Raw genomic sequence first — 15988 nt, 5'->3', positions numbered from 1 at the left:
CATTATATAATGATAAAAGGCCTTGCCCAACAGATAAACACCACAATCCAAAATGTACATGCACCTAACACTGGAGCTCCCAAATTTATAAAATAATTACTACTAGACCTAAGAAGTGAGATAGACAGTAACACAATAATAGTAGGGGACTTCAATACTCCACTGACAGAACTAGACAGGTCATCAAAACAAAAGTCAACAAAGAAACAATAGATTTAACTATACCCTGGAACAAATGGACTTAACATATATTTACAGAGCATTCTACCCAACAACTTCAGACTATACATTCTATTCATCAGTGCATGGAACTTTCTCCAAGACAGACCATATGATAGGCCACAAAACAGATCTCAATAAATTTAAGAAAATTCAGATTATATCAAGTACACTCTCAGACCACAGTGGACTAAAATTGGAAATAAACTTCAAAAGGAACCTTCAAAACCAAGCAACTACATGGAAATTAAATAACCTGCTCCTGAGTGATAATTGGGGCAACAATGAAATCAAGACAAAAATAAAAAATTCTTCAAACTGAATGATAATAGTGGCATAACATATCAAAACTTCTGGGGATACAGCAAAGGCAGTGCTAAAAAAGAAAGTTCACAGCCTTAAATGCCTACATCAAAAATCTGAAAGAGCACAAATCGATAATCTAAGGTCATACCTAAGGAACCAGAGAAACAAGAACAAACCAAACCAAACCCAGCAGAAGAAAGAAGAAAAACAAGATCAGAGTAGAACTAAATGAAATTGAAACAAAAAATAGAAATGATAAATAAAACAAAAAGGTGGATATTTAAAAAGATAAATAAAATTGATAGACCATTAGCAACATTAACCAGGAAAAGAAGAGAGCCAAATAAGTTCAATTAGAAACAAAATGGGAGATATTACAACCAACACCACAGAAATACAAAAGATTATTCAAGGCTACTGTGAACAACTTTCATGTGCATAAACTAAAAAAAGTTAGAGGAGATAGATAAATTCCTGGAAAGATACAACCATTCTAGCTTAAATCAGGAAGAATTCAAAACCCTGAACAGACCAATAATAAGGAGTGAGAATGAAAAGTTAACCGAGACGGGTGGATCACAAGGTCAGGAGATCGAGACCATCCTGGCTAACATGGTGAAACTCCATCTCTACTAAAAAATACAAAAAAACTAGCCAGGCGATGTGGCGGGTGCCTGTAGTCCTGGCTACTCGGGAGGCTGAGGCAGGAGAACGGCGTAAACCCAGGAGACAGAACTTGCAGTGAACTGAGATCAGGCCACTGCACTCCAGCCTGGGCGACAGAGCGAGACTCTGTCTCAAAAAAAAAAAAAAAAAAAACTATCAACAACAATAAAAAAAAGTCCAGGACCAGACAGATTCACAACGGAATTCTACCAGACATTCAAAGAAGAATTGGTACCAATCCTATTGACGCTGTTCCGCAAGATCGAGAAAGAGCTAATCCTCCCTAAACCATTCTATGAAGCTAGTATCATGCTAATACCAAAACCAGGAAAGAACATGACAAAAAAGAGAAAACTACAGAGCAATATCCCTGATGAACATAGAAGCAAAAATCCTTCACAACATATTAGCTAACTGAATCTAACAGCATATCAAAAAGACAATCTGCCAGGGTCAAGTGCATTTCATACAATGGATGCAGGGATGGTTTAACATACACAAGTCAATAAATGTGATACACCAGATAAACAGAATTAAAAACAAAAAAAATCACATGATCATTTCAACAAATGCAAAAAAAGCATTTGACAAAATTCAACATCCCTTTATGACTAAAACCTCAGCAAAATTGGCATACAAGAAACATACCTCAATGTAATAAAAGCCATCTATGACAGATTCACAGCCAACAAAATACTGAATGGGGAAAAGTTGAAAGCATTCCCTCTGAGAGCTGGGACAAGGATGCCCACTCTCACCACTTCTATTCAACATAGTACTGAAAGTCCTAGCAAGAGAAATCAGACAAGAGAAAGAAGCAAAGGGCATTCAAATTGGTAATGAGGAAGTCAAACTGTTGCTGTTTGCTGACAATATGATTGTATATCTACAAAACCCTAAAGACTCCTCCAGAAAGCTCCTAGAACTGACAAATCTCAAATAAATTTAAGGAAATTATAAAAGACCTTGTCCTTTTATCATTTGCTGAATTCAGCAAAATTTCAGGATACAAAATTAATGTACACAAATCAGTAGCTCTGCTATATATTAACAGCTACCAAACTGAGAATCAAATCAAGAACTCAACCCCTTTTATAATAGCTGCAAAATAATAATAATAATAATAATAAAATACTTAGGAATATGCCTAACCAAGTAGGCGGAAGACCTCTACAAGGAAAACTACAAAACACTGCTGAACGAAATCATAGACAATACAAACAAATGGAAACACATCCCATGCTCATGAATGGGTAGAATCAACATTGTGAAAAAATTGTAAACTGCCAAAAGCAATCTACAAATTCAATGCAATTCTCATTAAGATACCACCATTATTGTTCACAGAACTAGAGAAAACAATCCTAAAATTCATATGAAATCAAACAAGAGCCTGCATAGCCAAAGTAAGACTAAGCAAAAAGAACAAATCAAGGGTGTGAATACCAGGAGGTAGAGATCAATGGTGGCTGGCTATCATACCATTATTGTCAGCCTCTGGAGCACCTGGTTGAATGCCATCTATGTGACCTCCCCCACCAAGATAATTGGCAGACAGCATAGTAAGTAGCAAATGGAAATGAGATTTTACTAAACCCTTCTCCTTCCTCATTTCAAAGGCCTTCTGGGAAAGACAGCAAAGTTGAGCTCATATAAACCAAAAGCTCTGGCCCCAGCTCTACCTGTATGGTGTGGGGAATGGCCCATTCTTCCTTACTTCTAACAACTGGCTCTTCCAATACACTTCAAATACCTGGGAACCTACTCATATCCATCCTCTGAATGGGAAGAAAATTGCTTCTCCTTGGCAAACAGCTTTGGCCTGGGCAATGGTCCCAGTCTGCCATTAGTATGAGAAACTTTCCAGTATTTTCATTTGTGTGGTCACTGTTCTCTTCTATTTCCTTTTATGTATTAGTTCATAAGCACTACGTTTCAAAAGCACTAAGACATTCTAGAGTCCTTGATTGTTCACTAATCTTTCCATTCATTTATTAAATAAACATTTATTAAGTTCCTATTACATGTCAGATGTAGTGAAAATTCTCATGATAATAAGAAGATGTATGAGACATAGACATTTTATTTAGTCAAACACTCAACAATGTTTGAACTTCTACTCTGTACACGGTGCTAACGATCAATAAAGGAGTAGTCCAGTTTTAAGACAACACAACAAAAATGAACTCTCAACTCCACTGGCCGTAACACCTTTCTACTGAGATCATCATGGTACAACTTCTTGATGAACAGATACTATTTTTAATGGTCACTCTCTTCACTTTTCCCTTCTACTCCTCAACGCGCAGATGAATTGTGTGTTGTACTTTCCAGTTGAACTTTCAACCCAAATATTCAAGGAAATTGCTCTTACCAAATTACTTAGCATGTTGCCGAAACCAATGGTCCATTCTCTTCCTATTGTATTTGATGCATCAGCAGCATCCATCGTAGTGGACCACACTCCTCTTGAAACACTTTCTCCAGCTGACTTTTACAATGCCATCCCCTCCTAATTTTTCTCCTGCCACCCACTTCCACTCAGTATCTTTTGCTGGCCCCTCCTCCTCTTTTCAACCTCTAAATGTTGATATGTCTATTCCAGGATTCAGTCCAGAAACTTTTCCTTTTATCCATGAATATTATTACCCTAGCTTATTTCATCTAGTTCTGTGCCTTTAAAAATTATTCTATGTTTCTCACATACAAATTGACCTCTCTAGGACTAGCACAAGGGGTGTAATTATCCTAAAGTAACACAGAATTTTAATAAGCTGGCCAAGAAGAGGGATTTTCCTTTTCCCAGCATGAGGGACTGTGCCTAATATAGCTCCCTGTAGAATGGGTGGCTTTCTCCCCTAAGAAAAAGGAAACTATTTGCATGAGTCCCAAGGACTCTAGGTGCTGGGCAGTTGATTTTCCCAGACAATCTTGTGAATAGCTGGCACATAAATCCAGACTGTTTCACGCCAACAGCCTGTGTTCCTCCCTTGATAAAACTGTGTCCTTGTTCTTATATCATAAAAAGTTATAATAAGGGAGACTAGTGTTCCTACACTGAATGAAGACTCACACTGTTAGCCCAGCAATTTCCTAACAATTTATGCATCAGCATAAGATAAGACGATGGGGAAATCATGCCGCCTCTTCTTTTGCTAATCAGTAATCTTTGTGAGTTTCTGTAATACAGAATATTATTTAACCCATGATTATCATATTGAGAAATTCTTTACAAATTCTGATGCCAATAGGTGGTAACTCAGATGGGCATCACTTTACACAGCATGTTGACCTTCTCTGAGCATGTGGACAATTTCATTGTCTCAGGATCGCATGTATAAAAGACTGTCTTTTTTTTCCATTGAATTTACTTTTGTCAAAATCAATTGGTCGTACAAATTTAGGCCATTAACTCACACATAAGCAAAAATTCCCTCAACATGGATTGTAGGCCTAAATGTAAGGGTTAAACTATACACTTCTTGAAGAAAACAGAAATTAATATATTCATGACATTGGATTACGCAAAAGCCCAAATTTTCCTGGTAGAAGGAAAAAAGTTGAAAACTGAGACATGATCAACACTAAAAATGTTTGCATGTTAAAAGATATCAATAAGAAAGTGGAAAGATAAGCCACTTTTGACTGGAGGAAAAAAATTTAAATCATATATTTGATAAAGGACTCATATCCAGAATGTTAAATGCACTCACAACTAAATAACAAAAAGATAAATAACCCAATTTTAAAATGAGCAAGATATTTGAATAACCATTTCACCAAAAGGGTGTAGGAATGGCCAATAAAGTACATGAAAAGATGGTCAGCATCATCAGTCAGCAGGGAAATGCAAATTAAAACTACAATGTGACACCACTTCTTACCAACTAGAATGCTATAACAATAATAAAAAAAGACAATAACAATTGGAGGAAGTGAAAGCACAACGATGTGGGAAAATTAAAATACTTATGCATTGTTGATGGGACAGGCCACCATGTTTAAAAACCTTTTGGCAGTTCCTTAAAACATTGAAGATGCACTTACCATATGACCTAGCAGTTTTACTCCTGAATACCTCAAAGAAATAAAAATGTATTTCTACGCAACACATGACTGTGAATATTCATAGCAGCTTTATCCATAATACACTTTGGGAGGCCGAGGCGGGCGGTTCATGAGGTCAAGAGAGTGAGACCATCCTGGCTGACATGGTGAGACCCTGTCTCTCTTAAAAATACAAAAATTAGCTGGGCATGTGGCGTGCACCTGTAGTCCCAGCTACTCGGCAGGCTGAGGCAGGAGAACCACTTGAACCCAGGAGGCAGAGGTTGCAGTGAGCCGAGATAGTGCTACTGCACTCCAGCCTGGTGACAAAGCGACACTCTGTCTCAAAAAAAAAAAAAAAAAAGGTGGAAACACACAAATATCTATCAGTCAATTAACTGATGGCAGCCATCCATACAATTTAATAGAAGTTGCCACCTAAAAGGAATGAAATATTGATATGTGCTACAACATAAAGGAACCACATGAGTATACTAAGCTAAGTGAAAGAAGGCAGATACAAAAGACCACACATTGCATGATTCCAGTTATATGGTGTCCAGAAAATCAAATCTGTGGAGTCAGGAAGTCATAGGGGCTGCCTAGAGCTGGGGGGTTAGGAATAAGGGGTGGCGACTGATGAGCATGATGGATTTCTTAGGAAAGATAGAAATGTTCCAAAACAGGATCATGGTAATGGTCACACAAGTCTAAAATTTTACTGAAAATAATTGAACTGTACACTTAAAACAGCGGAATGTTATAATATGTCAATTATACCTCAGTAAAGCTCTTTAAAAACAGAAAGTTGGTAGAGTGGCCCCCATCAGCCTTGCTCTTTGTCTTACTGCTCACTCTCCTAAAGAAAGCAAAATATTTATGGGTTTAAAGAAAGCTTACAGTTATTGCTTTTACTCAGAGACTCCAAGAGACACTGGCTGAAATCTAAGAGCCTCCAGAATTCTCAACAGCTGAAGGAACATTCATTCCCACCCTGAAGGTGATGGGGGTCTGTAAGGTGCACTTCAGCTTCTGATACAGCAGGCATGGTGTGTGATGCACCTGGATGGTTTCAGATAGCACTCCACAAGTCTCAGCAAGACCCAGGGCCTGTGTCTATTTCTGAGAGCTTCAGAGGGCAAGCTGCTACATCTTGCATCACAGGGCCAACCTTTCCTAGGCAAGTATGTTTGAAGCATTGGTAGCCAGGTTCCAAGTAGAAGGTGAATGTCTACAACACAGGAGAAAGACAAGACACAGAGTGGGGTGTCAAGCTAAATCATTTGTAGAGTATTACTTCCAACAACTTCAGAAAGCATTCTTTTCAAGTGCTTATGGCATTTTCACCAACATAGACCATATGCTGGACCATAAAACAAATATCAGTATATATCCAAGAATCAAAATCATACAGAGTATATGCTCCACCCACAATAGTATTTAATTAGAAGTCCATAACAATAAGATACCTAGAAAATCAATTTTAGAAAACATGCAACATGCTTCTCAGTAACACTTGGGTCAAAGAAGACATCACAAGAAAAAAATCCAAAACGTCAGTGACTGAGTAATCAAAATGTTGGATACAGCGAACATAGTGTTTAGAGAGGATTTTACAACTTTAAATGCCTATAGTGGAAATGAGCAAAGGAGTAAAGTCAATTATCTATGCTTTTATCATAAGAACCCTGAAAAAGAAGAGTAAAATAAACCCAAAGTTAATAAATATAAGCCAATAATAAAAATAATGAAAACATAAAATAGAAAATGAACAAACAACAGAGACAATCAGTGGCCAATTTTTCTGTGCTCCATGCACAAAAATTCAGTTCAGAATGATTTTATATTTAAATATATATCCAGAACCACAGAGATCTTAGAACAAAAATTAGGAAAATATAGGAATAAAATGGGAATTCTGTGGGAATAAAAATCAGAAAGTAATTGCCCACCAGGTAAACTGAGGGGAGGGCAGGGAATTGACTAAGAACAGGCAGAAAAAAACTTTCTGGAGTGAAGGATATGGCTTATATCTTCTTTTTGGTGGTACTTACATGGACATATATAACTGTCAAGCTTCATTGACACTGAACACTTAAGTGTGTACACTGAACGCTTAAGATCTGGGCCTTATAATGCATGTAAACTACATCTCTATTTTTTTAAGTAGAGAAAGGTGTCTTGGGGGGTTTATGGCAGTGGTGTTTGGGCAGACTGGGGCATAGGTTTCAGAAGCATTCACAGAATCTTCAGTTCAACAATTTGCTAAGAATGGTTTTGCAGCCAAAAATATAAGATAAGTGCAAATATCTATGATTAGAGTCATTGGGCATGCCATATAATTAATTCGTTATCACTAGATACCTTTCCTTCAATGAGGTTCTTCCATTAGGAACTCAGAGCTCTCCAGAGAAAAATTGCAATTGAGGTTTGGATATATTGGGTGGAAAAGAAAGTCACTTCACATAAAACTTAGTGATTGGAGCTGTCACCATTGTAAATTTCTAAACTTTGCAAGACAGCAGCAACATTTCAAACGACATTTTGAGAGAGGCGATAATGGGCTAACATAGATTTCTCCCCAGGTGGAATTACTGCACAAGGACAATTACATTGCCCTTGGAGACTTCTCCCAGTTTGGTTTAAGTACACAGATTGCGGATCCCAGAGAGCTGGTATCAAGTAACCAGTGTTCTGTTAAGGCTAAACCCAAGACTCTTTATCACACTGCGCCCTTAAGATTGGATTTCTCTTCCTGTTCCTGGGAAGAATTAGAGATATAACCTAAAGGTCACTATTATTCTGAGAAAAGGGATCCTGGAGGAGGAGGGAGCAATGAGTATGTGGCAGGAGTTCAAGGTGACAAGGGCTGAGCCAGAAGCCACAGAGCATAAAGCTCCAGTCCTTCCTCCAGGGATGAGGCAATGAGGACTCCAACTCCTCTGTCCAGGTTTTAACAATCTAACTTACGGTTAGAGCTTTTTCCTTTTCTTTCAACTACTCCTGGCAGTAGTGGGGTCATGGAATTTTTGTAAAAAATGGGGTGGAGGAAAATAAGGCATCTGCATGAGTGTATAACCATTTTACCTCTGTTTTTAGCCCTCTTCTGGGTCACACTAGAATCAGATCTGCTCTCCAGCATCTTCTGTTTCCTGGCGAGTGATTCCTGCTACTTTGGATTGGCCATGACGGGCTGGAGCTGCCTTGTGACAGGAGCAGGAGGGTTTCTGGGTCAGAGGATTGTCCGCCTCTTGGTGGAGGAGAAGGAGCTGAAGGAGATCAGGGTCTTGGACAAGGCCTTCAGACCAGAGCTGAGGGAGGAATTTTCCAGTAAGTAAACTTGAGTCATGGGTCTGTGGCTCCATCTTAAACTCCGCACGGGGGTGGGGAGGTTGACCTTGTCTAACAAGTTAAGGAAAGTTGTAGCCAAATGAAAGCCAATCACACATCTAAAGTCATCAGAAAGGAAACAGTATAAAATGGTATAGTGTAAAAGATACTGGATGGGGTGTCCAGAGACTGGATTCTGGCCCTGACCTAGAACTTGAGAGGCAGCCATGTCAGCCTCAAGGCCCCTTTTCTTCTCTTCTAGAAAATCACACATGAGTTCTCTTTCTTGTCTACAACTCTTATGTTCTGAAGCTTTTTGTCTTGGCAATTGCTGTACAACATTCACAAAGGACACCATTACACTGGAGACCTCACCAGTGGGTCCCTGCCTCTCTAGACTACCCCAGGCTTTGTTTCGTTTTATAACTTCTTTAGCATCTTTAGTGAAGGCAAAATAAAAGGAAGTGAAGGTACATGTGTGTGTGTAAGTGCATGTGTGTGTCAAAGAGAGAAAGAAAATGAGGGGGAAAGCAAGGCAGAGACAGAGAATGAGAAAGAGAATGAATGAGAAAGATAGTGTGAGAGAGAGAGCATCAGCAAGAGAGAGAGAGCGAGAGTGAGAGAGATCATCAGTGAGAGAGAGAAAAAGAAAGCGTGCATAGGTGCACAGCACAGAGCAGAGACAGAGTAAAAGGCAGTATGAGGCCAGCATGCCTCATTCATATTTCTCATACATAGCCTTTCTTAAAAAACCGTTTGTCTCTGTTGCTCAATATCCCAAAGAAATTGACTGCAGATTTTGCTGTAGTAACTCTTTGTGCAAATAATCCTGTGAGGAAGGTAGAAAAGGGGTCACCTCCAACTGGACAATGAACCCATCAAGTTCTGGAAACATAAAGTAACTTGCCAAAAACAGCTGATTAATGTGTAGCAGAGCTCAGACCAGAGCTTCATTCCAGAGGCTTCATCACTTGACCCTGGGGCTAATCCTTGGCAAAGTAGGTTTTCAGTCTCTCCCTTTGCCTCTCTGTGTGCCCCATACCACTTCTCTGTCCTCCTCCCAGATGTTTGCTCTTTCCCAGTAAACTGCTACACATTCTGATTTCTGTGCTTTTGCTTACTTGTTCCTTTTATGGAATGTACACCCTCCACTCTAACACCCCCACTCTAACCGTCTATCCAGGTGACTGGGTGAACTATGTGTCTTCATGCAGGTTCTGGCTGCCTAGAAGTTCCTTCCCTGTTCACACAGAAGCTGCCCTTGACACTCTCTTCTTCTTTCACTCTTCTCTGACCTCTTCAAATGTCCAATTTCCTCCACTCTCTGTTCTAATGGTGTCTTTGAGAAATAAATATTAACAAATGACAATTATTAAATGTTTGTACTCCTTATGTCTCAGCAATATTTGCAATCTAACATCGATACCAGGAAAAAGCAATGCTCAGCCTAGAGGAACAGTTTTCCTATGGTGAAAATGCGGGGGATATAATAGATGGGCAGAGGTCTGTATGAAGATAAAAACAGAGAATCTTTTCAGTGTTCTTTCTGTGCCCAGGCACTGTGCTAAAGATTTTGTATGTGCAGACTCATTACTCCTCATAACAACCCTATGAGATCGGTAATATTATTATCCTCCTTTTTTACAGGTGAGGAGACAGGCACAGAGAGGTTAACCAACTTGTCCAAGGTCCCACAGTTAGATTATGGCGAAGCTGGATTTGAACCCAGGCAGTCTAGTGCAGCGTCGGTGCCCTTAAGCAGTAGTTTATCTAGCAGCTTCTCTGAGCCTCCCTCCAGCCCAACACACACCACAAAAGCAACTGCATTTAGTCTACATAAAACACTTGCCAAGTCCACAGTGCCTTGGAGAAGGAGGGAGCTACGGCTCCATCAAGAAAGTTCCCTTTTCTGGTCAAGTTCCCTTTTCTGGTCTCTCTAGATCCCTGGGAACTCACTGGGGAAGAGTCATTTTCTATCAGCTTTGGACTTCTTTCGCTTTGAGATGGTAACTCCTTTGAGCTAGTCTGTCTAAAGTCGGCAGTAAAGGAGAAGCAGAGAAGGGAGTAGAAAAGGTAGAGGTGGAAATACAACCAGAGAAAATTCCGCTCTCGGGCTCACATCCACCTCCTTCCCAGCAGCCTCTTCCCTGACTCCACCATTGCAGGGCCTTCTTGGAGTTGCCTGACAGTGGGAAGGGGCTAGGAGTAGACAAAACGAGGCAGAAGCATCAGGAGAGCAAATGGTCCCACCTGTACCCCAGGAAGGAATTTCTCCAGCCTTTAATTTTTCATTCCGAATTTTGTTCTCACTGTTCTTTGGCCTTTGTTGGCAATTTCAGTTAAACTGGCTTATTCTTACTCTCTCAGAAAAGTTGATTCTAAACAGCTATTCCTGCACCTGGTGCACAGGGTCCAAAAATGGCAGGTGGGATGGGCAGATTTGAGCCTTCACTAGAAAACTGACTTTAGATCTGTCCCTTAACCTCTCTGAGCCTAAGTTTCCTCACCAATAAAGTAGGACTGAGAATAGCTACCTCATGAGATAGCTGTAAAAGGAAAGAAGCAAGCTGTGGGCTGTATGCAGATCATAAAGCACAAATGAGTGTAGAGTATTTATCTGAGCTCCATGTAGCATGGTGTTCATTTTGGGGCTAATTCTAGGTGACAACTTTACTGGCAGCGTTACTGCCTGTGGATTTCAGAGGAGCCTGAAGATATGGATGTTATATCTGCTGCCCTTGGCTAGACACTAGACAGCTGAGATGTTAGTTCATCAGTGGCTAACTCATTTTCCGCATTGCTATCTGCTTTTTATGATATCTGATAAAAATTTCTCAATGAAATTCGTCATTTGAGCCCATCTGCAATTCCTGAGTATTGGCTCCACTCTCCTCCCAATTGCCCAAGCAGGAAACCATAGGGGTGATTTTTTCTCCTTTTCCTCTCAGCCCAGATCCAGTAGGTACCAGGACCTACTTCAAGGTAAGGTCTGAAATTCAAACCTGGTGTATCTCTCCCCTCCTCTGCTTCCACTGCTGGACCCTGCCTCCAGCCCTCGTCTAAGCTTTGGCACAGACATTCTGATTAATCTCTTGATCACCGGGATTTCTCCTATACCCTATACCAGTCCGTTTTATATCCTCAAGCCAAGGTAAATTTCCTATGCCACTACTCTGCATCTGTTTCTCTTGTATTATTATTAGTAGTAGTATTTTGAGACAGAGTCTTTCTCTGCCACCGAGGCTAATGTACAGTGGCATAATCTCAATTCACTGCAACCTCTGCCCCCCGGACTCCATCCATCCTCCCACTTCAGGGTTGTGATTAGCAGGGACTATAGGCATCTGCCATCATGCCGGGCTAATTTTTGTAATTTTAGTAAAGACAGAGTTTTGCCATGTTTTGCAGCCTTACCTCCACCTCCAGAAATCAAGTGATTCACCACCTCAGAGTCCCAAAGAGCTGGAATTACAGGCATGAGCCACTGTGCCCAGCCTGTTTCTCTACTGATTCCAACAAAAATAAGGGTTTTTCTTTGACATGGTGCTGGAGACCCAAAATCATAATTCTATGCGTGATTCCTCATTACCTACAGAATTAAATTCAAACTTTCCCTCTTATACCCAACTCTCCACAATCACTCTATTCTCCATAAAAATTTGGTGAGTCTCCCATGACCCTAGCAATGCTTATATTCCAGGGACATGTGACAGTTCACTTCTCACATTACTTTTCTGGAATAAGATGGGGTAGAAACAGATGTTTGCTCTTTCCCAATAAACTGCTACACATGCTGATTTCTGTGCTTTTGTTTGCTTGTTCCTTTTATGGAATGTACACCCTCCACTCTAACACCCCGCTCTAACCGTCCTGGAACACCTATGTAACATCATCTTTATCAGAAAACTTCCCAACCAGATCCTGAAAGCTTTCCAATGACCTGACCTGTGTTCACACAGAGCTCCAGAACAAGACCAAGCTGACTGTACTGGAAGGAGACATTCTGGATGAGCCATTCCTGAAGAGAGCCTGCCAGGACGTCTCGGTCGTCATCCACACCGCCTGTATCATTGATGTCTTTGGTGTCACTCACAGAGAGTCCATCATGAATGTCAATGTGAAAGGTACGGTAGCCTGGGGAGGAGATAAAGCAAGTTGGTTAAATGAGTTTCAGAAAGAAGGACAAGAAAGGGAAGAGAAGTCACTCCATTGAACACCTGCTGAGCTCTGGGCCAAGTGCCTTTGCTGGTCACTACTGACTGGGGAGTTCCAGGCTGGTATCCTCAGTTTTTTAGATGAGAAAACTAGGGCTGAGAGACAGCAAGTAACTTTTCCAAGGCCCCACAGTTAAGTAAGTAAGTAGGAGCGTTAGACTTTAAACTCACTCTTGTGTGACTCCAAAGGCTGTGGAAGCTCTTTCTACTGTGGCCCCAATCAAAAGTCAACTAAACTCCAACTTCAAACTCAAGATATCCAGCTACTCCTTGGCTCCCCGGGCCAGTATCAGACCTTCCAGGTGCCACCATAGTCATCATTTTGAATCTTGTGTGCAGGCTGATGAGAACATTCAGAGCCCTCCTGCTCACCTCAAAGAAGAAGTCCTCTCGAGAGAACTAGTGAAGCTGGTTCACAGAGGCCTGTCAGGACAGAATTATCCAGCACATGCCTTCCCACAATATTTTCTTAACAATAAGAGTTTCCAGTGTCCAGAATATAATCTCTTCAGCTCACCACAGGGCCTACTATTACAGAGCCATTTCCAGCCAGGTGCCCAAAGTGCACCCTCATTTGATCCACTTTTTTTTAAGGAATCTTGCCATGCAGTCTCACCCTCTGACTCCCAGAGCCCAGTCTCTTCAAACCACAGCACCCCACCGCTGGCCTGGCCCTCCACATTCAGTCTACTCAAATTCTTATAAAGCAACTAATTGCTTTTGAGTCTCTAGCACTACCTAAAAAAAAAAAAACCCTTACCAGTTTCTACATAGCCATACCCCTAAGTACCACTACAGTTCGAGGAGTGTGCTAAGAGTAAACAGTTTTTTGTTTTAATGTTGACTTTCCACAGCTCCCAAAAACAGGGGATAACAAATGACAGGGGAAGTGTTAGAGGCATCTGTTTCTTAAAACCGTTATCACTCCCAGACTTAGAAAATGCTTCACAATGATGGCCATTTCATGAGGCTGTCTCTCCAGAAACTCAAATTGCAGAGAGACTTTAAAAATGGCTAAGAATACAAAAATAAGTAAATAAAAAATGATCATTAGCCTAGGAAATCCCTTCCTTCTTCAAGGGAAGGCACTCCAGATACCTCCATGAACTTTGCTTCCACACAGCTCAGGGCATGCTGACAGGTCTTCCCAGTGCAGGTGTTATCAGCAGAGCCCACACTCCTCTCTGCAGTTCTCCACCAGGCTCCACAGGAAACGCCAGGGCAGGGTTTAAAGGAAAGTTTATCACCCCCACTTTATATAACTGTTACAGAGTCATCGCCAGAATTAGAAGCTGCTTTCCCAAGGAACACACAATCAGGAAAAAGAGTGTGGGTTTCCAGCATCTCCCCATAACCCACTGTTTGCTCATTGACTCCAGAGATGGTCTTTGTAACAAAGTTTTATTAATCCATTGCAAAATGAGAAAAATACCAGCAATTCTATGTATATCTAAGAATGTATCTTGCCTATATTCAACTGTGAATTTGTGTGTGTAATGCAAATTCTTTCACTGTCCTTTCTTGCCTAAGGACTGACTGGGACTGTTCATATTCTCAGATTTTTTAGATTTTAAATGATCTGTCTTTAATTGTATTGATGACAACTCATACTTTTTCAATATCCTTACTTGGCAAAATATAAAGTGATTATCCTAGGTCCTTTTCCAAAATTAAAGTGTATATATATACACACACACACACACACACACACACACCACACAAACATAGGTCCATCAAACCCGAAAGTTTAGAAATTCTTGCTTTCTAGAAACCAAATGTCAGTTTCTTTTTATTTTTGTGTTTTTCCTATGGCTGTATCATGACCCAATCTCAGTCAGAGCCACAGAAGAATACACCCTGAGTCTGTTATAACCACTGCACTTGGGAGTGGGGAGTGGGGCACATGGATCTGTGCACGTGGTTGCAGCTTCTTTGGGATATTTCCTGACACTGACATCATGCTCTTCGTGGGCAGGTACCCAGCTCCTGTTGGAGGCCTGTGTCCAAGCTAGTGTGCCAGTCTTCATCTACACCAGTACCCTAGAAGTAGCCGGGCCCAACTCCTACAAGGAAATCATCCAGAACGGCCACGAAGAAGAGCCTCTGGAAAACACATGGCCCGCTCCATACCCATACAGCAAAAAGCTTGCTGAGAAGGCTGTGCTGGCAGCTAATGGGTGGACTCTGAAAAATGGTGATACTTTGTACACTTGTGCCTTAAGACCCATGTATATCTATGGGGAAGGAGGCCCATTCCTTTCTGCCAGTATAAATGAGGCCCTGAACAACAATGGGATCCTGTCAAGTGTTGGCAAGTTCTCCACAGTCAACCCAGTCTATGTTGGCAACGTGGCCTGGGCTCACATTCTGGCCTTGAGGGCCCTGCGGGACCCCAAGAAGGCCCCAAGTGTCCAAGGACAGTTCTATTACATCTCAGATGACACGCCTCACCAAAGCTATGATAACCTTAATTACATCCTGAGCAAAGAGTTTGGCCTCTGCCTTGATTCCAGATGGAGCCTTCCTTTATCCCTGATGTACTGGATTGGCTTCCTGCTGGAAGCAGTGAGCTTCCTACTCAGCCCAGTTTACTCCTATCAACCGCCCTTCAACCGCCACACAGTGACATTGTCAAATAGCGTGTTCACCTTCTCTTACAAGAAGGCTCAGCGAGATCTGGCATATGAGCCGCTCTACAGCTGGGAGGAAGCCAAGCAGAAAACCGTGGAGTGGGTTGGTTCCCTTGTGGACCGGCACAAGGAGACCCTGAAGTCCAAGACTCAGTGATTTAAGGATGACAGAGATGTGCCTGTGGGTATTGTTAGGAGATGTCATCAAGCTCCACCCTCCTGGCTTCATACAGAAGGTGACAAGGGCACAAGCCCAGATCCTGCTGCCTCCCTTTCACACAATGCCCAACTTATTGTCTTCGTTGTGTCATCAAAATCTGCACAGTCACTGGCCCAACCAGAAGCTTTCTGTCCTAATCGTATACCAGAGGACAGACAATATGATTTGCTGTTACCCAATCTCAGTGGCTGATTCTGAACGATTGTGGTCACTTTTAACTTGAGGTTCTCTTTTGACTAATAGAGCTCCATTTCCCCTCTTAAATGAGAAAGCATTTCTTTTCTCTTTCATCTCCTATTACTTCACACAGTTCAATGTAAAGAGCAATAAATGTTTTAATGCTTAACCTGGAGAGA

At 41.2% G+C, this 15988-nt stretch overlaps 1 protein-coding gene across 1 annotated transcript; it reads left to right on the top strand.

The window, feature by feature from the left end:
• The first annotated feature begins 8090 nt into the window (after nucleotides 1–8090).
• Nucleotides 8091–15988, top strand: LOC117074256 (3 beta-hydroxysteroid dehydrogenase/Delta 5-->4-isomerase type 1). The gene is made up of 4 exons (XM_033195498.1): nucleotides 8091–8209; nucleotides 8338–8568; nucleotides 12528–12692; nucleotides 14758–15988. The coding sequence occupies exons 2-4, from the start codon at nucleotides 8424–8426 to the stop codon at nucleotides 15567–15569; spliced, it is 1122 nt and encodes a 373-aa protein (XP_033051389.1). The 5' UTR covers nucleotides 8091–8209; nucleotides 8338–8423; the 3' UTR covers nucleotides 15570–15988.

Source organism: Trachypithecus francoisi, unplaced genomic scaffold (assembly GCF_009764315.1).
Source record: "Trachypithecus francoisi isolate TF-2019V2 unplaced genomic scaffold, Tfra_2.0 Lachesis_group5, whole genome shotgun sequence".
Classification (NCBI taxonomy): Eukaryota; Metazoa; Chordata; class Mammalia; order Primates; family Cercopithecidae; genus Trachypithecus; species Trachypithecus francoisi.
The sequence above is the reverse complement of the archived record's forward strand: the minus strand, read 5'-3'. Positions and strand labels throughout refer to the sequence as shown.